The sequence below is a fragment of the Labrus bergylta genome, chromosome 10 (assembly GCF_963930695.1).
Source record: "Labrus bergylta chromosome 10, fLabBer1.1, whole genome shotgun sequence".
In the NCBI taxonomy this organism is placed as follows: Eukaryota; Metazoa; Chordata; class Actinopteri; order Labriformes; family Labridae; genus Labrus; species Labrus bergylta.
The window spans coordinates 24,540,278-24,566,900 of NC_089204.1; the positions used below are offsets into that span (position 1 = coordinate 24,540,278).

Here is a 26,623-nt window from a genome sequence, read left to right on the forward strand (position 1 = left end):
ATTCATGTGCAAATGAACCCTTTCCATAAATGAATGACGTCAATGAATGAGTAAGTGTCAATTAATGAAAAGATTTGTTGAATAAGTGGGACAACAAGGTGCTAAAAGTGTTGAAGTATTTTCACAGAAAGACAGTGAAGTGGTTATATGAGTTTTTCTTTTTCCAATTTCCAACACTTATTTTTTTTTACTTAATGGATATTGAATACGGCAGATTCTCATACCAAGCATCCAAGTTTAAAACTGTTGAAAAATCAGTTGCAGCCAGGGTCCCTTATTAAAATGTGTTTTTATAGCAGAATTATAAACCAGTTGAAGGCTGCTACAAACATAAATTTGTATACATAATACTTTAGATTCTCAATCCACCAGTTCCAGGTTTCATGTTCCACTTTGTAAAGCAGAAGAGCACTTAAACATCCCTGTTAATATGAAGACATTTCTACTCCAATGACCAACACAGAACAAAATTATAACAGGAAATACAAATACAGTTACTTTTCTGGATATCAAGGGTTATCCTGTTGCTGCTCTGTTTAGCCACACCTGACGATGAATTCACAATGACAACTTGGTTCATTGAATCATCATTCGATTTGTTTTGAAGTTTATGAGAAATGCATTTAGCAGATTTTGACATTAAGATGGATAAGTGTGCATGCAAAGGATAAATAAATCACAACATATTTGGAGTAAAACTGTTCAACTGAAAAGAGACAAATTACATTTTGATTACAGAATGCATCATTGTTCAAAATGTAGAATGCAACAGTTAATGTTATTATTGTGCACAAGCGCATTGCAACAAGCTCTGACACAACACTGACAGAGGCGTTGCTTGTCAACACTCAAGGTAGGCAACTGCTCAGGGCCCCTGAGGGCGGAAAAATGTTTAAACACAGCAGTAGCTCAAAATGCACAAATTTTGCAATGGCAGTAGGAAACCTCCCAAATGGGACTCCATCTGACAGCACTCACTCTCATTGCCCTGCTTAGCATATCATGTATTACTCTTGTGAAAACCACAGTCCATCAATGAAAATCACTGGAAGAGAAGAGCGTTGTGGTTGGAGGGGCCCTTGATTAATTTTTCCCTATAGGACCCCCAGCAGACTGTAGAACACTGATAGGCCTGTATTTTAGCCTATTGATATAGACTTGTATTTTAGAGGTGCAGGGGTTTCTTAGAAATGGCTCCTTCATTACATTTTAAAGTGTAATTTAAGTTTTTCCTGAATTCATTTGTCAAATTTATTGCAATATTTTTTAAGTTCCAAGTGCCTTTCCTAAAACAGCTCTGACTCGCCCACATCTTTTAATTTATGTCCAAATTAAAATTTCCGTCAAAGAATGAGTTGATGGATTTGAATCTGATTGAAGGTTCCTTGATATATGGTCTTCAAATATCACACCCTCTGTGAAAACCTCAGGAGTCATCATAGACTGTATAAAACATGGACGTATAGTCTCAGTGTTACCTATCGTTTTTTTTTTTTTAAGTTTTGAAGCCCTTCAATGGCCGTTGTCATGTCGTTGTCTCAAAATAACTTTCAGTCAATCGAGAAACAGGCAAATAGTTGGAGTTGAGTTGGGCCTTAAGCCTTCTGACAAACAAGCCCGCCTGCCCACCTCTAACTATGGCTAACTCTCAGCCTTAATATCATCAAAATGGATGAGTTATACCCTGTACAATGTGGGCAGATAAAGACATGAGGAATTCACTAATGTGTAATTTTTAACAGGGCTGTAAACATGTTTATTTCTGCTGGAACAAAGGGCATTTTAGAATGGGTGCATAATGTGACTCCTGGCGCTTTGCAACCAGCAACTGCAGATTGTTGTACTTAAAATTAAAATTAAAATGTGTGTTTTTACTGCAGAAGTAAACATGTTAAAGCTTGACGCAAACAACAGTTTTCATCTGAGTTGATCAAAATATTCAATTCTAGACCAGGGGTCCCTAAACTTTTCATCCCACAACCCCCCCAAAAAGGGTACCAGAGACTGGGGACCCCCACTGTCCCTGAAAGTGGTAAAGGTATATATAATCTAATGCATAGTCATGCAGACACACTAATGGGCCTATCCAAACAACAATACAATACTTTATTGTCCCCCAGGGCAGAAATATGTTTTCACAGCTTTGCACGGTTGGTACACACAAAGAAAACGTATAACAGTAAGTATGAACATATACCACAGGTAGAAAACACATAACAAAGAAGGGGCCAGTCAGCATGAAAGCTTGTTTAGAACTTCAATCGCTGAGGGGACAAAGCTCTTTTTGAACCATGCCCTCAGGGGTTCTATATCTCCAACCTGGTGGCAGAAAAGAAAAGAGAGGATGGAGTGGGTGAGAGGGGTCCTGGGCTATGGTGAGTGCTCTGTGAGTCAGGGCTCTGTACTGGTGACAAAAGAACAACACAAAAGAATGAAGCAGCCTAAAAAAACATTTAAAAAAATTCAAATAATAATTTATCGTTAAAGGCAAGAAAGGCAGACTTTCATTTGAAGTATTTTATAAATTAATTTCATTTTCATTTCACCCAATGATGTGTTTTTATTTTAAATTAAAGTACTTGAACAATTATGGGTAAAATACTAAATTCTGAATTATTTTTAATCTGTTTTGTTTTTTATAGACGGCATCCCGAGGCCCCACTCGTAGCTCGTGACCTTAATTTGGGAGCCACTGTTATCTCTTAAAGGGACAGTGTCTTATTCTTAAAGGGTAGGTAAAACATTTGATTCCTCTACAGACAGTAAATAAGAATCAATAAAACATATAAAACATATATTACCAAATATGAATGAACTTAAACACTTCTGGAATTCAAATTAATTTATTTTGACAAACAAGACGTAAAAACAATTATCAAGAAAAATATGAAAATATGAATTAGCATTTTCTGTGTGTTACATGAGGAGTAACTAGGAGCCACTGAAGGGAGGTTGCCAAAAATATGAAGGCGTCTCCTGTTGCGTACATGTACCAGAATTCTCTGACTTGTTTTTAATTTATTTTAACTGTCATTAAAGACCAAAGGAGTGGGGTTAAAATAGACAGCTTTCAGAAGGCTTCAATCAAACCACAATACACTAGATCATACATTTAAAAATAAGCTTTCAAGTCCAAGCTACAAGTTCCTTCTTTGGACTTCATTTAAATCTTTCTCTCTCCATCTGTGTGTTGGTCACAGAGTGGAGGTTGGTTCATGCTGTTGAATTTACACAAAGGGATTATGGTCCCTGGTCAATGATACTAAATGTTTTTCAGGAAATCCTATTTAAATTGCCAGTATAGAATAAAAGACACAAACCAATCAGAAACAGCTTATTTATTTAGTAATTTTCTGACCACAGTGAGTTTGTTCCCTCTGAGGTGACAATAAAGCAGAGACAGCTGCAGTGTGAGGCGGTGCAGGTAGCTGTCATTATATAGATGGACTTTGGGCTCTGCTCCCTGGGTGACTATGTTATGAATCTCAGCTGTAATAGGAGCTCTCTCAGCTATGTTGTCCACAGGTCTTTGTCTTCTTGGCAACACAACACTTTTCTACTCCCCTTCAATACTCACTCATAGCAAATCTAGATTATTGATAGATCATTTATGTATATATCTTTGCTGCCATATACATAACAGGTAGCCATCCCCCGCCCAAACTAACAGTAAAATTAGATATCCTTAGAGATGAGTGTCTCGTTTTCTTTAGTTAGAGGGATGTTACAGGCAGGCTAATGAAAGTGCAAACCCTTAGATTTCAGTAATTGACTATTTTGGGCCCACTTTCTGTTCTCTTTCTGTTCTCCCTGAAAATGATTCGGTGATTCACTTGAACAGTCGCACTAACAATACAGTTGAACACCATGTATTTCATACTCAACATAATAATGTCCACCACCACATCTCCCGCTATAACATCTTCACACTTATAATAAAAAAGTATCCTTTTTAACTTCCACAATAGTATACAATTCATAAGACAAAACTCTTATTTCAAGCGACAATAGTAATTCTACTATTCTTTAAGCAGACGATATTTTACAAAGAGATGAACATCAGAGAGGAAGTACAACACAAGCAAGGATCTAGAGAGGAGGAAACAAACAGCTTTAAGTCTGATTGAACAGACAAAGTGCTGACAGTCAGGGCACAGAGGCAGAACATTTTTTTTTTATAATTAAAGCAAATATACAACATCGAAATCTGTTCTTGAGAGTTCTTATCAGCATCAATACCATCCTGACTATCATCATCATCATCTTCATCAAAATCATTAAGTGTGTAGGCGTTCATGAAAGAATTGAGTCTTTAGCTTTTTCTTAAACAGATTCTGCAGATCAATCAATCAATCAATCAATTTTTATTTGTATAGCGTCAACTCATAAGAAGTGTTATCTTGAGACACTTTACAAAAAGCAGGTAAAATACCTTACTCTTTGTCTGTTAACATTACAAAAGAGCAGGTAAAAATACCTTACTTATTGCTATGTTACAAAGATCCAGCCTATCCATCATGAGCACTTTAGCAAAGCAGAAAAAGTTACAGTGGTAAGAAAAAACTGCCTTATTAAAAGGCAGAAATCAGTTGTTCTGGCAGGCCGTCAACCAACAATCTTGAGGAGCCTAAGAGAGCTCAAGAGCTCCCAGGAAAGTAGGTGGTTAGTGACTGAGATTTACAGATAGATACATGCAGTAATATGATGTACTGTATGTGCACAGAGAGAGAGAGAGAGAGAGAGAGAGAGAGAGAGAGAGAGAGAGAGAGAGAGAGGAGCTCAAGCTGCCAGTTCCCCTGGTAGTCTAAGCCTATAGCAGCATAACTAAGAGCTGGTCTACACCAACACCAGCCCTAACTATAAGATTTATCAAAAAGAAAAGTTTTAAGTCTATTCTTAAAAATACAGACTGTGTTTGCCTCCCGGACCCCGGCTGGAAGGCAGTTCCAGAGGAGAGGAGCCCGATAACTGAAGGCTTTACCCCCCATAGTACACTTAGAGACTGTAGGTACCACTCGTAGGCCTGCATTCTGGGACCATAATGTTCTCGAGGGGCAGTATGGCACTAGTAGCTCCTTAAGATAAGATGGTGCCTGGCCATTTAGAGCTTTGTGAGAAGAAGGATCTTGAATTCTATTCTAGACTGTATAGGGAGCCAGTGTAGAGAAGCCAACACAGGAGTAATGTGGTCCCTTTTCCTAGTTCTAGTCAGTACACGAGCTGCAGCGTTCTGAACTAGTTGAAGAGTCTTTAGAGACTTACCAGAGCACCCTGACAAAAGAGAGTTACAATAATCCAATCTAGATCTTGGATATATTACGAAGGTGAAAATAGGCTGTTCTTGAAATTTGCCTGATGTGAGAGCTAAAGGACATATCTTGATCAAATAGAACTCCTAGATTCCTAACAGTGGTGCTAGATGCCAGTCAAATCACTAGAAAAAGTCTCTCTGAGGTTTTTAGGGCCTAGCACAATAACTTCAGTCTTGTCTGAGTTAAGTAGCAAAAACATTTCTGGTCATTCAGGTCCTAACGTCCTTAAGGCACGTTTCTAGCTGACATAACTGACTGGTGCCATCGGGCTTCATTGATACATAAAGCTGAGTATCATCTGCATAACAATGAAACTGTATGGAGTGTTTCCTCATAATATTTCCCAGAGGAAGCATATATAATGTAAAGAGAATTGGTCCAAGCACTGAACCTTGTGGGACTCCATGGTAAACTTTGGTGTGCATAGAGGAATCATCATTAACATGTTCAAGCTGAGATCGGTCTGATAAGTAGGATTCAAACCAACTTAAAGCAGTCCCTGTAATTCCAAGTAAGTGTTCTAGTCTGTATAATACGATCTGATGGTCAATGGTGTCAAAAGCAGCACTAAGATCAAACAAGACGAGCACAGAGAGAAGTCCCCTGTCTGAAGCTAGAAGTAGATCGTTTGTAACTTTAACTACTGCAGTCTCAGTGCTATGGTGGACTCTAAATCCTGACTGAAACTCCTCAAATAAACTGTTGTCATGGAGAAAGTCACATAGCTGATTAGCTACCACTTTCTCCAGGATCTTCGAGATAAAAGGAAGGTTGGATATAGGCCTATAGTTAGCTAGAGTTCCTGAATCTAGAGTAGGCTTTTTAAGTAGAGGTTTGATTACCGCTACTTTAAATGCCTGTGGTACATAGCCTGCCAGTAAAGACGAATTGGTCATATCTAATATAGAGTTGCTAACTAAGGGAAGGACTTCCTTAAACATCTTGGTTGGGTTTGGGTCTAAAAGACAGGTTGACGGTTTCGACGCAGAAAAAATGGAATATAGCTCTGAAAGGTTGATTGGAGAAAAACAGTCGAGACTAATATCTGGTCCTGGAACTGTCTCTGCCGTATCAGACGTATCTGCACCAGGTAAGGGCAGGAGGTTACTAATTTTGTCTCTGATATCTAGAATTTTGTTGTTGAAAAAGCTCAGGAAATCATTACTGCTGAGGGCTAAAGGAATACAAGGCTCAATGGAGCCATGACTCTCTGTCAGCCTGGCTACAGTGCTGAAAAGGTATCTAGGATTGCCTTTGTTTTCCTCGATTAGAGAGGAGTAGTAGGCAGCCCGAGCGTGACGTAGAGCCTTCATATATTTTCTATGACTATCCTGCCAGAATAAACGGGATTCTACCATTTTGGTCGAGCGCCATATTCTTTCAAAATTCTGGGACGATTGTTTTAGAGAACGGGTTTCTGAGTTGAACCATGGAGCTATTCTCCGCCGCTTGACAACCCTCCATTCCAGCAATGGAATCAAGAGTAACTCTCAGCGAATCCACTGCACTATCAACAAACTGATCTAGCTGAGAGGGACTAAAGCTATCAAAGAGTTTCCAACTGGGTTGAAACACGGTACCGACTTCTAGAAAGCACTTTTTTTTTTCTTTCTTTTTTTTTTAAGCAGAAATAATTCTGGTAGGACAAAGTCGAATGTAATAAGGAAATGGTCTGATAGAAGAGGATTTTCTAGGAAAACTCTAAGGTTATGGATTAACCATAAGCTAAAACAAGATCCAGGGTGTGGTTGAAACGATGAGTAGGTTCGTTTACATCCTGGGTGAAACCAATAGAGTCTAACAGTGACATGAAGGCTGTGCTAAAGCTATCATTATCAACATCCACATGGATATTGAGGTCACCTAAAACAATTATTCTATCACTGCTAAGGACTAAATCTGATAAAAAAAAATTCTGCAAATTCAGATAGAAACTCAGAATACGGGCCAGGAGGACGGTAAACTACAACAGCTAGAACTGGCTGAAAGGTTCTTGAGACTGGATGTGAAAGACTAAGAACAAGGCTTTCAAAAGAAGAATACAATTCACTTTCAAAAATCAGCTTTGGTCGAGGGTTAACTAGAAGACCAGAATTAAAAATAGCTGCTACTCCACCACCTCGTCCGGTGTCTCGAGGTATATGAGTACTAAAATAACTGGGAGGAGTGGATTCATTTCATCAAATGGAGTTTGGTAGTCCGTTCCACCACCAGGGGGCGACAGAGGAAAAAAGTCTAAATAGAGACTTAGGGCCCTGTTGTGAAGGTTGGATCAGACGCCCACTCTTCTCCCCTCATTTCCATATTCACCTCTCCTGTCCAAATAAAGGCAACCCCCCCCCAGTAAAGGGCGTATATTTTTAGTTCTATATTCCTTTTCTAGGTTGATACATAACCAGACAGTCTTTTACATTTTTAAAAGACCAAAATGTCAAATTGAGAGTGCCTGTAGTTGCAGCTTGTTTTTGAGGTGTTTTTATGGCTTACTCGGTCCCTTTGATCTTATTTGTGGGTAACTCTATTTCTCTCTTTGTCCGTCTTCTCTCTTTTTCTTCAATCTTCTGTCTGGCTGTGGAGCCTGCATGTTCACAAGAACTCCTCTGCCGTAACGAAGTGATGTTCCCATACTCCCAGTAGCATTGAGGCCTGAGCCTACCCAGAGTCCTCCAGCACGCCCTGCGAAACGTGTGGGAGGAAATACAGAACAGCAACGGGTCCAGAGCCCCGTTGATGTACCACAGTGGAAGGGACAAGTACGTCTTCAGCACAGTGTAGACAGTAAGAACGGTGTCAGACCAAACCACCACGTAGACCTGCATCAGTGACGAGGCGATGTCCGGGAAGTTGCAAACAAAAAAGGCCACCACAACAGCTCCTGGAAAACAAAACATAGTTAATATACTAGAAACTTATTGGAAACCCCCAAGAAACCTTTGCTCAATATTGGAAGCATGCTTTGGAGGAGAAGTCTCTCTACTGCTATCTTATTGAATTGGAGAAGTTGACCGTAGCTTAATGTTTGAAGGATTAGTCACAGATTCAAAAATGTTGAATGACCGGAATAATTTGATGTGGTTTTATGTCATTTTCTTTATTAATCATGCAGTTAAGGATCAAAGTAACAGTTCCAATGTGTAACATTATGGGTAACATTCAAACTGCCCTGACTAGGTTAAACTATGGTGCAAATACACTGCAACACTTCAAAAGCTCTTCATGATGGGAGACGGACCGCAACCATCGAGTGTAAAAAAACATGGACGTAAGTTCAGTGATTTCACCCATTAGTTTCTGAGTGGAGTTTGGAAGCCCAACAATGGCGTTCACAATGTTTGACATGCAACATGTCCAATAATCAACCTAGAATCAGGCAAAGAGTTGCCGGGTTTTTAGCCTTCTGCTGCTACAACACTCACCAGTCATTCAAATCAGCCAGAATAAGAATAAGAAGTTAATGACTACAGACCGAAGCCATTTGTTTTGTAAAAGATGAACATTTTTTGGATTCTGCTGTAAAAATGGGAATTTTGACTTTGCTTTTGGAGCTGCATTTTTGGACACTTTAGCATTTTTCATCGCACAAAGTCGCCGATTATTTGCATCTTCAGAAACAAAGTCAAATCCAGAACTCAAGTAATGTCTTGCTAATGTTCAACGGTTTTCTTTGTAGAGACGGACCAAATTAGACCGAGGGATAATGATGTGGGAGCCATTATTATTAAATCTTACAAGTGCTACATGTGATCTGACATCGATCATCTACCATTGACATCCAAAATGTTATTACGAATACTGTCTACATTAATGTCAGTTTTCATTTTCTTTTCTTATTTATTTCACATCATATCAGTTTGATTGACATTTCATAATAATCCTGCTAATGCAGGGCCCTGTCATAGTGGCAATTATTTATTCCAGGGGAATTCTGCACAAAAACTTTTAATTTAATTAAACGTTTAATTTAAATGGAAATTCAATGATGAACTGGATTAACTTGCAGAGGCAAAGTGAAATTGTAAACTTTGAACTTGGAAAATTGCGCAATTAACCATTGCCAACTGTGCTGACAATGCTGACATCTGCAGGAAATGAGAAAATGGATGATGCTGCAGTAGCATACAAGTATGCACTCTAAATCACCCTTTTCTATTGGAATACAAACTGATAAAGTCATTTACATTTTTGCAGCAATTCCCAAGTCAGGACTAGGCGTCATAGCAACAAATTTGTCTTGTTAGCTAATAACAGTACAGTCACTAAGCTCTCTGCATCACCAGCTTTGAGAAATATCTTTGACATGTTATTCAGTCTCACTTTTTAGATTGACGGGAAACTTCTACCTTTACTTCATTTGCCTGCGATAAATCAAAGACCCTTGGAGATTTGCAATGCAACAATCTTTTTTTCTTTTTTTTTTAGAATTTAATTTAGTTGTTTACTTTAGAATTGAATGGCTCACCCATAAGTTTCAGAGCTCTCTTTTCATTTAAAAGTAGCTTTCCATTTTGATGGCACTGGACTTCTCGTCTTCCTTCTGGATCTGTCCGAGTCAGACCCATGTTCCTCCTCTGACGCCCGTTCTTCTTTAGGTAGAGCAAGATGAGCATATAGAGTGTAAAGATGGAGATCAGTGGCACCTGTAGTTGTAGAGGCATAGTGAGTGCCTGCTTTTTTTGTTTTGAAGATGAGCTAAAAAAAAAGCTTTTGAATAGCACTTATCATACCAGAAAGAAGAACCCTGCCCTCAGGAGTAAAGCTCCTTTGTAGATTGGGGCAGGATAAGGCTCTGTCATCTCACACATGGTTGAGACATGAAAGGCGTCTTCTCTTCTGGTGGCTGTGTAGTCCAGGATGCAGGCCCAAGCCTGGTCATAGACCAGAGCAAAGGGCACAGCTGATACGAGAGAGACGATCCATACCAACAGAAGACAGGGCAGCCGAGACTTCTGTTGGAAAGAACAGAAGAATGCGAGGAAATTCAATTTAAATTCAACAGTAGAGTTGTATGAATTGCTTATATAATCTACACTTATTGTATTTCCTCCAATTGTCTTCCTTCTGTTACGCAATTAGTGAAAATGGCATATTCTATAACCATTTCCATCCTCTTCTGTTGTAAATGTAATTCTATTATATTAGTATTTCCTGGGTAAAAGTACCCCGTTCTACTCATTCTTTCTGTCTGAAAATGTTTAAAGCATGTTGTTTCTCCCCCAAAAATGGGCTTCTTAAAAAGGTCTGCAGTGCTACTTTGAACATAGAAATGTCATGTACTGGGATACATGACCTTCTCTGCATTGTTGTATTCACTCTCTTCTGAAATGTATCTTAAATACAGTAAACCTAACAGAAAATTATTTAATAAGGAATTCCTTCCACCTTGTTTTATTTGTGTTTTTTGCATTTTATTTAATCTCTATCATCAGTAATTGCAGTTCATGTAGACAACTGTCATGAGTAATATTTTCGAAGTTTTCGACCTTCAAGCTGGAAACAGACCACATGGTGTGGCAAATGGCTGCATAGCGCTCGGTGGTGAAGATCATTATAACCCAGCTTGTGGTGGCACAGTACACTTGGCGGACCATGAAGTAGACCTTGCACACCACTTGGCCCAGACGCCATGGGTAACTCTCCCAGTAGTACCGGTACAAAGTGACTGGGATGGTCAGCAACTGCAGAATGTCTATAATTCAAAGGCAGAAAAAGGTGATTGTATAAGAGCGAAATTAAACTGATAAAATAAGCTATGATATGATTAGATAATATATCAATCAGATAAAACAAGATATGATAAGACATGATATCATACGCCATTAATGATTATACTGTACAGGCAGCTGAATGTGTGCAGCACTTGTGGCCAAAACAAATTTCCCAAAGAAGCCAATGCAGTATATTGTATCGTATTGTATCGTATCGTATCGTATCGTATCGTATCGTATCGTATCGTATCGTATCGTATTCTATCGTACTCTATTGTATTGTATCGTATTGTGTCGTATTGTATCGTATTGTATCGTATTGTATTGTATTGTATCGTATTTTATCGTATCGTATTCTATCGTATCGTATCGTATCGTAGTGTGTCATATTGTATTGTATTGTATCATATTGTATTGTATCATATTTTATTCTATCGTATTGTATTGTATCGTATCCTGTTGTACTGTATCGTAGTGTGTTGTATTGTATTGTATTGTATTGTATTGTATTGTATTGTATTGTATTGTATCGTATCGTATTGTAACGTATCGTATCGTATTGTATCGTATCGTATCGTACCGTATTGTATCGTATTATATCGTATTGTATCGTATTATATCGTATTGTATCGTATTGTATCGTAGCGTGTCGTAGTGTATCGTATTGTATCGTATTGTATTGTATTCTATCTGAATTTATTGTATCGTATCGTAGTGTATCGTATTGTATTGTATCGCATTGTATTGTATCGTATCGTATCGTATCGTATTCTTTCGTACTCTATTGTATTGTCTCGTATTGTCTCGTAGTGTATCGTATTGTATCATATTGTATTGTATCGTATCGTATTCTATTGTATCGTATTCTATCGTATCATATTGTATCGTAGTGTGTCGTATTGAATTGTATTGTATCATATTTTATTCTATCGTATTGTATTGTCTCGTAGTGTATCGTATTGTATCGGAATGTATTGTATCGTATCGTATTCTATTGTATCGTATTCTATTGTATCGTATTCTATTGTATCGTATTCTATCGTATCGTATTGTATCGTAGTGTGTCGTATTGAATTGTATTGTATCATATTTTATTCTATCGTATTGTATTGTATCATATCCTGTCGTACTGTATCGTAGTGTGTTGTATTGTATTGTATTGTATTGCATTGTATTGTTTTGTATTGTAACGTATCGTATCGTATCGTATAGTATCGTATTGTACCGTATTGTATCGTATTATATCGTATTGTATCGTATTGTATCATAGCGTGTCGTAGAGTGTCGTATTGTATTGTATTCTATCTGAATTTATTGTATCGTATCGTATCGTATTGCATCGTATTGTATCGTATCGTATCGCATAGTATCGTATTATATCGTATTGTATCGTATTATATCGTATTATATCGTATTGTATCGTATTGTATCGTAGCGTGTCATAGAGTGTCATATTGTATTGTATTCTATCGTATTGTATCGTATTCTGTAGAATTGTATTGTATTGTATCGTATCGTATTGTATCGTATTCTATTGTATTTTATCGTTCTAAAGGTACAGTTAAAAGTCTGAGAGTCACACACAAGGGAATTATCTAAAAAGAAGTATTTAATTAAATGTAAAGTGTAGGATTAAATGAAATATTACTACAATATACTACTACAATATACAGTTGTAGTAGTACTTTAATAGCATGTACCTGATATGACGAGGCTAAGGAGATAAAAACGGATAGCGCTGACTCTCATATGAGCATCCAAGAGGAGGGTCAGTATGCTCACACCATTAAATATGACCTGTGGAGCAATAGGGAGCAAATTATACTCCTATAATCACAGAAACTAGTTCATGTTGTATTTCAGAAGGTCAATTTGGCCCTTATGTAACAAATAAATAACAAATAAAAAGGTACATACTCCAAACAAAAAGATGATGCTGTAGAAGAAAGTCATGGGGACGGCAATCGTCAGTGGCTCGCTTTTGGTGACACTGATGTCGAGCTGTGGCGTCTCGCTCGGGCTGACATTACAGCTGAACAGGAATGGAATGTGCTCGGAGAGGTTCATGCTGAGACAGCTGGATGATAAGTGGAAATTAAAGAAAAGTAGTCTATAAACTCCATGAATGAGCCGAAAAAAATATATATAATGATTTACATTTCCAAGTTCCTCCATTTAGATTTAAAAAAAAGTAATCGATGTGATGCCAATCATGTTTCCTGGTAACAAAAACTGTTTTGATCAGACATCATTGATTGAACAATTTTCTAAATGAGGCCAGTGTGTTATTATCAGTGTGCACACTTCACGTTACTCTTTCTTTCTTTTTTTTTGCAAATTATTATTTCCTTTTTGTTATATATCATAAATGTCTTATATTTGACACAAGGTTTAATGAGTTCAAAGAAAAGTACAAGTACAGTGAACTGATGTTCACACAATTATTTTCAGCATCATTTTGGTAATCATTATGAATATTTGAACTTGACCTCACAGTAAGCATGTCTAAACATGTACAAATCCATTCAAACAGATATTTTAAGAGAAGAAGAAACCCGACATATTGAGCACACAAATCACAGACTGTAAGCCATAGAGAACATATTGTCTCAGAAACCTGTTGCTTTTTTCCCGATCAGATCTTGTGAAAAGGGAAATCATCAAAACAATCGTAAACACAATGGAAGTGCACCAACGAGGAGGCACAGCATGCATATGCAGTGTAATTATGATTACAGGTTAAACAATTCATTCTTATTCAACTGGAATTTGACAGCACTAATTAAAAAAACTGACATGAATCCCCCAGTACAACCAGTTTCACTTCAAATTCCAGGAGCAAAATAATGAATAATTTCAGAACCCTCTGTGCACATTCCCATTTGACCTTTTTGAAAGAAAATAATCAATAATGGCTTGACTTACCGTTTTTTACAGCTGAAAACCGAAGAAGTCTAGCACCTCTCTTCACAAGCACAGAAAAACACCTGTTTGGCTGTTTCCCTCCATCCCTCTCTTGGCTCTTACTCCCTCTCTCCCTTCAGACTCTCCTTCAGCTCCTCCTCCTTCCTCTCCCCCGTGCAGATTGTCATTCAGATACAGATGGTCACAGCTAACAGAATTTCATGTCAATGCAGCTTTTCCAGCATGCAAGACCGATTGACAGCCAAATGAAAATTAGAGAATTATTGAGGCTTAAACCATGACCTTTCCCCCTATTTCAATAGCCTTTATTGACATTATACAATGATACAACAAAATGATTAAAGCTTCACCTTAAAGTGCACACACATACAGGCATCCACAGTTACAAACAACTTACATTCAGGTAAGATGTGCAATGCGTGTGTAGAATTATTTACAGGAGGTATTATAAATTAGGACTTCTATATTACAAGATATATTAGGACTTTTTGTGCAAAGACCGTCTTTCTGGACATTTCATGTAGATCATGTTTAATACTGTATGATTGCAACAGATGTTACACTGAAGTTAGGACATTCAAAGGTGCTTGGGACCCTTGCTACCATACAGAGACTAAAATTGAAACCCATTATTGGTCGCCATCAGACCAAAGAAAAGTTAGTCTTTACCAGAAATTTTCAAAAACATTTTACAACCACTTTTTTGCACCAAAACAGGCAGCGGGTTCCCATAATGTTACTGTTTAAAAGAGATTTATGAACATACAGTATGCGTCAACTACATATGGCTCAAACCCAATCTCAGCCCTAAAGCCGAAGCGCCAAAGCCACGGCTGAAGCGATTTCCCATAACGTAACTGTGGGCCATGTGTGCATACAATCTGAGCCAATTCAGCCCAACAACAATCTCTACCCTAAAGCCTTAACACTGACCATGCTGACCTTAATGGCATCAGGCATGCAGTGTGAATAGAAATGAGGAATGGGACATACAATGGAATCACAGGTTGCCTAGAAACAAGATGTGTCTTTTGGTAATGAGCTCACCCTCTCCTGTTTGTATTTGTGTATCTTACATGTATTAAAGCAAACTATCCACCCCAGAAATGCTATCACTGTTACTCCTTTGCATAAAAACCAACACTTACCCAAGAAATACCCGGAAAAGTGATTAAAAGATAAAGATAAAAGATAAAGATAAACTTTATTGACCCCCCCGTGGGGGAAATTTGTGCATTACAGCAACTCCAGAAAACAGGGGACGGGAATATACTTCTAAAAAATAAAAATAGAAGTTAAAATCAAATCAAACATATTTACATCATTTAAATAAAAAACATACAATAATGTAAAATTACACAGTAACTAAGGGATTGTTCTTAAAAAAACACACACAGTGTGTAGCATGAGGTGGTGATGTTGTTAAAGAGTCTGATTAATCTTTCTGACGGCAGATGGGATGAACGACCTGCGGTAGCGCTCTGTCTTGCAGGGTGGGTGTCTGAGTCTGCTGCAGAAGGAGCTGCTCAGGGTCCCCACAGTGTCATGCAGGGGGTGAGAGGGGTTGTCCATGATGGATGTCAGCTTCACTAACATCCTCCTCTCACCCACCTCCTCCTAACATATAGCTTAAGTTATATCTTATAAACGTACTGCCATTTTCCCCCCATCACGTCTGGGTTTTGTTTTAACTAACTTTGTTATAACTATATTATATAGTTATTATAACTGACTCAACATACAAACAGTTGTGTAAACCGAATGGGGGCTGGACAATCTCTTGGTGTTGAAAAACTAGGCCAACACGGAAGTGAAAAATACTGTAGTTCCCTCGAGTGTCCACTTGAGGCGCCAAAAGCCCCCGAAGAAATCGGCAACCTCCTGGGTTGAAAAAGGAAGCCAATGCAGAAGTGCGTAAAACTGCAGTTTCTTGAGTGTCCACCTGAAGCAGGCTCATGGAGACCCAGAAGTCACATACACACTGTGACGGCACTCCCACCAGCAGGGCCTGCTGTTGTGTTTCCCTTCTGTCTGTGTGTGTCTCGTATAGGTGCAGGCTATTCAAGACCGGGCTGATAATGTCTCACTCGCTCTCATCCATCCTCGGTGTCACACCATTATCAGAGATATTATACTGAACTATGTTGGTTGTTGGTTGATTGTGGTATTGTTGGATAATAAACCTACACCCTTTGTTTGAAAACTGTATTTTCTCGTGTTTTTGTCAGGCTTTAAGAACCGGGTCGTGACAACACCCAATTCAAAAATTGCCTCTTTTTACAGCAGAAATACATTTCTTTACAGCCTGGTACAAAAACGATCGGGTCTGATTAGTTATTGTCTGCATCAGCATACACTGTATGGGGGCTGAATTTTTTTATGTATGTAGGTTTGTCAAGAGGCTTAAAACTCACCCATTTGATTATATGAAGGATAACTGGCAATTTCCACATGATAGGTGTGAATAATGTTCCACATCCGTAGTGTCGCCCTACCCCACTGGGTCCAAACTTAAGCCCAGCGGTGTGCAGCCATGAGCGACTGGACTCTTTGGTTCACAAGATCACAGGAGAACTACAAAATCACACAGGACTAAAGACGGAACTTTGTCGTTCCAAGGATGATTGGCTTTTGAATTGGTGCAGCCTCGACGTATTTCAGCAATGGCCCCATTTCAGTAAATATTCTTATGAAAAAATGCTTTTATAAAAAGGTAAAATTGCTTTTCTCATATCATCCAGACTATTGCTTTCATCATATTTTGAAATGTATTCAGTCCTAAATGCTCAGAATATAGTGTTAGCATTGTTATTCCATCAACACATAGACTTGTTGGTCTCGCCTAAATTCATGCTTGGGCTTCAAAAGAAAACAAAAAGGGTCCAAAGTTTGTTTCCAGCAAGCTATGATTAGCTATCAGATACACTTTTAGGCCCTTTCAACCTTTGTTGTGGTGATATTTCTAGCCTTCCTGACGATTCTGGTGTTGTAGTGTGAGGCTAGGGTAGGCAGACAATGATCTTGGAGGCTCTGCGCACTACTTTCTCTAGCTGTTGTTTATCCTGGCTGGTCGTGTTGCTGTACCAGGACAAGATAGAGAAGGTCAGCACGCTTTCTATGACTGCTCGATAGAAATTAGTCATACCTTTCTGGATAACCCTGAATTTCCTCAGCGGAGGAAGTAGAGTCTCTGATGGGCTGGGCTTTGCTTACAATGAGACTGATGTTCAGGTCCTATGAGAGGGACTGGTGTATGGTGGTTCCTAAGAAGTGGAAGGAGGAGACCCTCTCAACAAACTGGCCGTTGATGGAGAGGGGGAGATGTTGGGCTGCCTTCTTTCTAAAGTCAACTATGAGCTCTTTGGTTTTAGATGTATTGAGGATTAGGTTGTTGTCCTCACACCACCTCACCAGCTGTTCTACTTCACTCCGGTAAACAGATTCATCACCACTTTGAACATGTTAAAGTTTACTTACCGTTTTTTTTCCAGTGACATACACAATTCACACTGTTGGGCGAGTAAATGCTCTGGGATCTGCAGATGCATCCCCTAGTGTGCACTGCAGATCCCTGCACTCCTCACCATCATTCACAACAAAGTCTGACTACCAGCACACCAAAAGCTCACTATAAACCTAAATGAAATGACTTAAAGCTTTAGAAAAACAAAATCTTAGATCAAATATTAAAAATGCCTCTTTTTGTATGTATGTTACACATTAATAAGACAATCGTTTTTGGTCATACTTAAACAGGCAAGTCAACCTTTTAATGCTGCAAAGAACAAATACTCCCCCTAAGTTGACTATTTTGAATGCAATACAGACACAAAAGGTGTCGAAAATCACTATTGAACATGGGTGTGCTTGTACTTGAAGGTTATTTTTGTATTCTGTTCAATAATGTTAGCTGTTCGTCTTTGTTATACTCAACCAGCTATTAACGAGAGCTTTATATTTTCATCGACCTCTTTCTCATCACACCCTGTCCACCCAGTGTTCAATAAAGCACACGCTGCTCTCGCTTTCTGTCTTTGCATTTGGAAATACTTAGTAGAAATTTCCATTTTCTTTTGAGCATCAACCGTTGATGTTGTCCTCGTATCGCCCGTGTTGTCATATGAGTGCTCCTGCTTAAGACAAATCGTCCCTTTGTTGGACAATGAAGAGATGGGACTCTGATAAATTCTTATCTTAAACCCCATTTTCAATAAAACACATATTTTAAATGATGATACACCAACCAAATATTCATCATTGTTTACACTGAATTAAGTAGAAGAACTAATAAGTTGTTCCCTTATATAAAACAATAGAGCAACATTTGAGAAAGCATATTTATTGTGCAAATACAAAAATCCTTCACATGGAGAATACGATTTCTTTACATCATTTTCTATAAATACAAATATTACAAACATTTTTATTTCAAAGAACAGTCCAGAATTTCAAATCAGAAAAAAACAAGAAGAAAGGAAGAAAATAAATGTATAGACGATCATCAAAATCACAAGTGCAAAATCAAAGAGATGTGATTCCATCTTGTGTTATCCCGGCATCTTTCGCCATAGCAAAGAAATGGCCCTTCTTCTCAAGCAGGTTGCTCGGAGAATCAAATTCCACTATTCTTCCAGCGTCGAGCACCATCACCCTGTGGAGAGGAGCACAGGCAAAAATGAAAACCAGCTGGAGAGCGTGTCTACACTGGCTGATAAAACTTGATATTTTCTCTGGAGCTTTTGTGAATGTATATATGTATATGTATATGTATATATTTTGTGAATGTATATATTTTTTTTACTCTTATTTCTATGTGTGCATGCTGTGGTATACATATATGTGGAAAAATCATGAAAAACTGATCATTGAGTTTTGATTGTTCTGTTATAGAAACACCACATATTGTAGGTGGTAATATTGACATCTTGGGGCTCACATGGCAGATTCAGTCTGTTCAATAATATCTAGTGTTTTGTGTTGTGTAGCTACAAATATACTGTATATAAAATTGATAGGGAGAGTGAAAATGCAAGTCTGTACCATGCTATCTGTAGTTCAAACAAGCATTCTACAAAACATAAAAAGACTCTGCAGATGGAATTGCCATTGACAGGAGTGAAATGAGGGCAGAGACACCTCATCAGACCATTTCATGGGGCACCACCTCACCTGGAGCTGTCCATGATGCTGTGCAGACGATGGGCGATCGTGAGCACGGTACAGTGTGAAAACTCTTTGCGTATGGTATTCTGAATCAGGTCATCCGTCTCCAGGTCAACAGCTGCGGTGGCCTCATCAAGAATCAAGATGCGAGATTTCCTCAACAGGGCTCGGGCAAGACACAACAGCTGCCTCTGCCCAACACTGTGAAGAGAGAGAGGCAGAGAGAGAGAGAGAGAGAGAGAGAAATTCCAATGAGTGCTTTTGGAAAATATTGAGTAGGAAATGACTCCCAATTTGCTTCTCTATTACATGCTAAAAAAGCACTAAAGGCTGAGCTGTGAAGATGACGCATATTGATATGTTAGGCTGCAACTGTGCAGCAAACTGACCAGAAAATGATTTACCAGAACATGCATGGTATTTATATTGATAATTGATAATCCTCTAAAACGTTGGCCTGTAATATATGACCCAGTAAGCATCAAGACACATCTGTTGAGTCCGTTTCTCTACACTCTGTAGATTGCAGAATACATTCTGATTGATATCTGCCTGGCACGATTGCACAGCTGTGGCGCAGACACAATCAGTGTGGTGCATTCTTAAGTGATACTTGTAAGTATGTACATGCATGAGCTGGCTCAGTCAGAATCAAAGGATTGCTATGTGAGAGTGTTCAGGGAGGACCCCTTCTCCTCCCCTGCCACCTCCTAAACTATGATTGGCTATTTACCTTGTCAGAGGCAAACGTATACAGCATTTCTATTACGATTTTTGTGCTGTGCTGCAACACATTTTTTTTTTTTTTTTTTTAATTTCATTTTGATGTTGCACATTTCCATTTGCTAAAATTGAATTACTGATTTAGGACATCTTTTTGTTAGTCCTTTTAAAATCATGCTCAGCAGATTTAATCTTGCCACTCTGTTGTTTTTACTTTCTAAAAATAATAAGAATATATATATATGCAGGAATAAAATATCTCTAAGATACTTTAATGTTAGATTTTGCAACAGCTGTGTCCTGCAGGTGAATCCACCTGAGGGTCACCTGGTCGGAGGCTCTTAAAAGTTCAGCTGTGTCTTCTTGTTTTTTGTTAATTTAGTCTATAGTTGGTCTTTGTTTGATCATTTAGTTCGGCTGTGAGTAAAATCCCTTTTGAGTGTTTTTTTTAAGGTGTTTTGATTGACAGGGTTAAACATGGCACCCTTAGTCACCATTTGGTTTGGATATGGAGTGAGCTTTGTCATAGAGAGCTGCTGCTCACACAAACACCCCTCACCAATCAAAAAAAATGGACTGCCTGCTTTAAAGTCATCAAGCTGAAAAGAGACTACTACAGTCAACACTCAACACCAGTGGCTGTTGGCAATCAAACAAAGCCGTGAATACTTGGCATGAGGACAATGCTAATTTTAAGAGTAATAAGGTGGAAGAGCTGCTGTGCCTTTTTCTTATCTTTTGATTGCGGAATAAATTTCATAACAAACTTCAACACAATAACCACAACATATTCAAACCCAACGTCGGAGAATTTGACAGAAACTTTGATGAAGGTATTGTAAAATAAGTGTTGAAATGAATCCATTTCCATTCACCACAAAAGATCTTTAATAATTATAAGGCTGTTGTGGAAACGGAATCCAGGGGTTTTAATTGGCTGGGTCCACCACACTGGCAGGTACTAATTATGTTTTTGTCCTTTTTGTGATGTAGAAGAGAAGCCTTTATTTCTAGTGCCCACCTGAGGTTCTCTCCCCCCTCTGCGACTTCATGCTGCAATCCTTCCTGCAGCCCTGTCACGTATTCCTTCAGATGGGAGAGCTCCAATACTCTCCAGATGTCGTCATCACTGAATCTGTCGAACGGATCCAGGTTCATCCTCAGAGTCCCGGAGAACAACACCGGATCCTATATGCCCACAGAGTTCAAGGGGTTAGTTATAGTCATGAAAGCATGGAAGAAATGTGAATCAGTTTATGTGTATACCTGTGGTATGATAGTGAGGCGGTTGCGAAGATCATGCAGGCCTATTGTGGAAATATCTATATCATCGATGAGGATACGACCTTCAGCGGCTTCAATTGTTCTGAACAGGCAGTTAGTCAGACTTGATTTTCCAGCTCCTGTGCGGCCGACTATGCCAATCTGAATTCAGGGAGAGACAGCTCATGAAATCAAACATAATGGTAGACAAGACACATCTTAACATATATTTGTTACACCAACAGTCACTGACAATCTAAACACAGCATGGTTATATCAAACACAAAAACAACTCCCAGGCAATAATCTGTTTCTTTTTCCCATGAGACACTATGTGCTGTCGTACTCATGGTGCACTCGTAATGATTACAGGACCGGCAGAGTGAGCCTAACTGTAGTTTTCAGGTGCAACAGTAAGTAAGTGATTGAAACTAGACAACCCTTGAGGGATCTGTTTTATATTTTGCAAACACTTCTACCATTCCCTTTTGTGCAGTGAAAACCTGAGGGATAAAAAGCTCCAGATTCAGGAACAACATACACACTGTTCATTTATATATAGTGCACTCCAGAGATGAGTGCAGCAAAGGGAAAAAAAAACGACCAGATTGGAAATATTGTTTGATAATATGCACCAAATGAAAGGAAAGTAAGATGTACATTTTCTCTGTCTTGTAGGTTTGTCTCTTCAAACACTGGAGAATAAAGTAAAAGATTTGTTTATAGCTCCTGTGAGAAATTTCTATCTAGATATGGAACAGTCTTTAATTAAAACGGATGTCTCTCTATGAGCTGTGGAAGCAAACACGTCCATTCCAACATGTTGTTTGTTATTTTGAATGCCTGAATACGTTATCACTTGGGACGGTGTTAGACGAGGAGATTAAACGCACGCTGCAGAAACAAAACAGCCTTTGTTCACATTTTCCACACCAAGTATAATCAATGAGTGATAACGACTTACACATGCAGAGGACAAGCTCAGTAAAGAGCTAGGATGTACCGCTTTGTCCACCACCACACACCAAAGTTTCCTCACAGGAGGAAAGATTTATTTTTGGGCTTCTATGCCCTAATTGTAGGGACAAGACAGTGGCTGGGGAGCCAGAAGTCAGGGAGAGAAAGAGAGGAGAATGAAATGCAGGGAGAGGAGCCACACGTCGAATTTTGATTCTTGCTTTGAGGAATATATAGCCTCTGCACACGGGGAACATAAACTAACCACAAGTGCCATTCTATGTGGTAATTTTGGAAGTGAATCCATTGTGTCCCTAAAATAGCTTCACCCATGGATAACAGACCATACAGGAAGTGAAAAATCTAGAGATATGCATACAGTAAGCACTTGTGTGTGTGTATGACTGTGTGTGTTTGTTGAGGAGAAAGAGCATGCAGGAGAGAGAGTGCCTACTGAACATGTGTAGCGCAAACTAACCACTAGGCCACCGGCGCCCTAAGGTATGTGTTTCTGACAAGTGCTATTAAATATTTAACAGTAATTGCATAACTAAACAGAAACGTTTATTCAATGTCATGACTTTTCTTTTTCTTTCTGGTTAAAGACAGTTGCTCTAGTAAGATGCCTATGTCTATGTTCAGCATGCAGGGGTTTATGTTCAGCATGTAGGGGTCTATGTTCAGCATGTAGGGGTCCATGTTCAGCATGTAGGGGTCTATGTTCAGCATGTAGGGGTCTATGTTCAGCATGTAGGGGTTTATGTTCAGCTTGTAGGGGTCCATGTTCAGCATGTAGGGGTCTATGTTCAGCATGTAGGGGTCCATGTTCAGCATGTAGGGGTCTATGTTCAGCATGTAGGGGTCTATGTTCAGCATGTAGGGGTTTATGTTCAGCATGTAGGGGTCTATGTTCAGCATGCAGGGGTCTATGTTCAGCATGTAGGGGTCCATGTTCAGCATGTAGGGGTCTATGTTCAGCATGCAGGGGTCTATGTTCAGCATGTAGGGGTCCATGTTCAGCATGTAGGGGTTTATGTTCAGCATGCAGGGGTCTATGTTCAGCATGTAGGGGTCCATGTTCAGCATGTAGGGGTCTATGTTCAGCATGTAGGGGTTTATGTTCAGCATGTAGGGGTCTATGTTCAGCATGCAGGGGTCTATGTTCAGCATGTAGGGGTCCATGTTCAGCATGTAGGGGTCTATGTTCAGCATGTAGGGGTCTATGTTCAGCATGTAGGGGTCTATGTTCAGCATGTAGGGGTTTATGTTCAGCATGTAGGGGTCTATGTTCAGCATGTAGGGGTTTATGTTCAGCATGTAGGGGTCTATGTTCAGCATGTAGGGGTCTATGTTCAGCATGTAGGGGTTTATGTTCAGCATGTAGGGGTCTATGTTCAGCATGTAGGGGTCTATGTTCAGCATGTAGGGGTCTATGTTCAGCATGTAGGGGTCCATGTTCAGCATGTAGGGGTCCATGTTCAGCATGTAGGGGTTTATGTTCAGCTTGTAGGGGTCTATGTTCAGCATGTAGGGGTCCATGTTCAGCATGTAGGGGTTTATGTTCAGCTTGTAGGGGTCTATGTTCAGCATGTAGGGGTCTATGTTCAGCATGTAGGGGTTTATGTTCAGCTTGTAGGGGTCTATGTTCAGCATGTAGGGGTTTATGTTCAGCATGTAGGGGTCTATGTTCAGCATGTAGGGGTCCATGTTCAGCATGTAGGGGTCTATGTTCAGCATGTAGGGGTCTATGTTCAGCATGTAGGGGTTTATGTTCAGCATGTAGGGGTCTATGTTCAGCATGCAGGGGTCTATGTTCAGCATGTAGGGGTCCATGTTCAGCATGTAGGGGTCTATGTTCAGCATGTAGGGGTCCATGTTCAGCATGTAGGGGTCTATGTTCAGCATGTAGGGGTCTATGTTCAGCATGTAGGGGTCTATGTTCAGCATGTAGGGGTTTATGTTCAGCATGTAGGGGTCTATGTTCAGCATGTAGGGGTCTATGTTCAGCATGTAGGGGTTTATGTTCAGCATGTAGGGGTCTATGTTCAGCATGTAGGGGTCTATGTTCAGCATGTAGGGGTCTATGTTCAGCTTGTAGGGGTCTATGTTCAGCATGTAGGGGTCTATGTTCAGCATGTAGGGGTTTATGTTCAGCTTGTAGGGGTCTATGTTCAGCATGTAGGGGTTTATGTTCAGCATGTAGGGGTCTATGTTCAGCATGTAGGGGTTTATGTTCAGCATGTAGGGGTCTATGTTCAGCATGCAGGGGTTTATGTTCAGCTTGTAGGGGTCCATGTTCAGCATGTAGGGGTCTATGTTCAGCATGTAGGGGTCTATGTTCAGCATGTAGGGGTCTATGTTCAGCATGTAGGGGTCTATGTTCAGCATGTAGGGGTCTATGTTCAGCTTGTAGGGGTCTATGTTCAGCATTTAGCAGTTTATGTTCAGCTTGTAGAGGTTTATGTTCAGCCTTTGAATTCAGTTCAGAACACAGTCCAACAAACATGTACTGTAGGTATGTAGAGACCCATATACAGACCTTCTCAGTGCTCTGAATATCACAGCTGATTCCATGCAGCACCAGGTCTAATCCAGGTCTGTAGCGGACCTTGAAGTCTTCAAACGTAACTCTTCCGTCTTTGGGCCACTTCTCTGGAGGTTGAGTGTCACTCACCCACTTAGCCTGCAGAAACAGAGGTTCACATTTTAGAAAGGAAATGTTGAGCTATGAGAACTCGAACTATTCCTGATTCAAGCTTTGAACCAGAGAGACTGATGGTCATCTTTTCTTCTTGTTTACAGAGTGATATGTATGTTAATATGTAAAGGTCATTGCATCTCTTTAGAACGTAGTCTTCAGCAGCTACATTGCATCTTTTGTTCCAGTTATATATATATATATATATATATATATATATATATATGCTATAGATGTGCAGGCAATAGAGTAGAAGTGTTGTGCTCGGTCACATATAAATGCTCTTTGTACACTTCAGATGTGCTGTGTCTTTTTCATCTTGTGAAGGGGTCACTACAGTGGTGTAGTGGTGCCTAAAAAAATCGGGTATATCTGCCTCTGTTATAAACAGTGACATGCAAGACTCCTTTTGACTATTTAGAAAATGCGTATGAGCCAATTAGAGACAGTAGGGACAGGAGAGGGTCATCCTTCACTAAAAAAAAAGAAGCAAAATACCACAGATATTGTCATTCAATCATTGGGGTGAATCAGAGAGGATTTAGAAGTGGGTATGGAGACTGAAAAATAAGTGGGTATACTCCCACTATATATGTATATGTATATCCTGCACTGCACCACTGTGTCACTATATGGGTAAAAATATAAAACACAAAACAAAATGGGAGTACACTCCAAATAAGTGTCCCCTTTGAATTGAAGGATTTATGGAACAGAAAGATGCATAATGTTCAGTATAATACGAAATCAAATCAAAAGCAGAGCCCATCAGAAACAAAACCCTGATTTGAAAATTAAATAAAAGATGATATGGAAAATTAATAAGTTCTTTTAAAACAGAAAAAAACACAACATTTTAAAGGCAACTCGAGAGTTTGTTTTAATTAGGGGTGGGGTTGGAGTAGCACAGAGAATCACTCCCTACTGACAAATCTTTTGTAATAGTTTTGATTGAGAGCCCCCTGGTGGCTGAATTTACAGACTGTGTGTTTTTTTTTTACAGTGCTGCATATTTTACAGTATTGAAAGAGTTCCCTTTTGAACTATTCAATCTTGTGACCCCTCCACAAGATGGAATATTATACAGTTCTCATGGGTTTTGTAAAATGTGCAAATGCAGTGAAGTTCACAGAGTCGCTTGTTTTTATGAGAAAAGCTTTCAACTTAACAAACCTCGTTCTCAAGCTCTGTGTATTCGCTCACTCTCTCCACGGCAACGATATTTGTCTCCAGCTCTGAGGTCATCCTCACCAGCCAGTTTAGGGTCTGAGTCACCTACAAACGGACATAGAGGAGAGAAGAGCGCATCGTTGAGGTTATTACTCTCACCACCTGAAGCATCATAATACAAGAATTCCAATAAAAATGCTCTGCAGTGTTTGAGATGACTGCGCGAGCCACTTACATTAAGGGCATAGGATATAGAAAGTCCAACAAGGCCGCTGTCCAGGGACTTTCTAGAAATAACAGCAAACAGAGCGGAGAAAAACACCACCAGGTTTCCAAGGAACTCCAGACGGATGGCCAACCATCTGCACAGCAAACACAAGCATGAAAAAAAAAGTGATCTTTTCCATGAAAGAATAACAATGTGCTTCGATTTGTTGATTATTTTTCTGTAAGTGAGTGAGTGAGTTCTTTAACCGACCTGTTGGACACTATCCATGGATAGACACTCTTCAGGTTTTCATCTATAGTGGTTTCATTGTGTTGGAGAAAACGATCTTGATGTCCGTAGGCTCTGATTACTGACAGACCTGACACAGTCTCACTGAAATGTGAGTATATGGGAGAGCGGGACACCGAGTCCAGCCGACGAAGCTGCCTTGAAGTAGCCACATAGAAGCGCTAGGTGCAGAGAAAAGATAGGAAATCAA

The 26,623-nt window shown here is 39.4% G+C and overlaps 2 protein-coding genes across 4 annotated transcripts in view; both read right to left on the reverse strand.

Annotated features, from left to right (window-relative positions):
• Positions 1-2,689: 2,689 nt before the first annotated feature.
• LOC109990747 (pyrokinin-1 receptor-like) lies at positions 2,690-14,021 on the reverse strand. Its single transcript, XM_029279153.2, has 7 exons — positions 13,943-14,021; positions 12,935-13,094; positions 12,718-12,814; positions 10,793-10,998; positions 10,037-10,258; positions 9,772-9,949; positions 2,690-8,187 (listed from the first exon to the last, which is right to left on the reverse strand). The coding sequence occupies exons 2-7, from the start codon at positions 13,082-13,084 to the stop codon at positions 7,796-7,798; spliced, it is 1,245 nt and encodes a 414-aa protein (XP_029134986.2). The 5' UTR covers positions 13,085-13,094; positions 13,943-14,021; the 3' UTR covers positions 2,690-7,795.
• Positions 14,022-18,261: 4,240 nt separating this feature from the next.
• The window catches only part of abcc2 (ATP-binding cassette, sub-family C (CFTR/MRP), member 2), a 31,522-nt gene continuing 23,160 nt past the window's right edge, over positions 18,262-26,623 (reverse strand). For all 3 annotated transcript variants that reach the window (XM_065959481.1, XM_065959482.1, XM_065959480.1), the window contains exons 25-32: positions 26,395-26,594; positions 26,152-26,278; positions 25,920-26,021; positions 24,588-24,731; positions 21,095-21,253; positions 20,850-21,016; positions 19,112-19,306; positions 18,262-18,593 (exon numbers count right to left, since the gene is read on the reverse strand). In XM_065959481.1, coding sequence (XP_065815553.1) covers positions 18,464-18,593; positions 19,112-19,306; positions 20,850-21,016; positions 21,095-21,253; positions 24,588-24,731; positions 25,920-26,021; positions 26,152-26,278; positions 26,395-26,594 — 1,224 coding nt within the window. In that variant the 3' untranslated portion in view covers positions 18,262-18,463. The remainder of the gene's footprint in view (positions 18,594-19,111; positions 19,307-20,849; positions 21,017-21,094; positions 21,254-24,587; positions 24,732-25,919; positions 26,022-26,151; positions 26,279-26,394; positions 26,595-26,623) is intronic.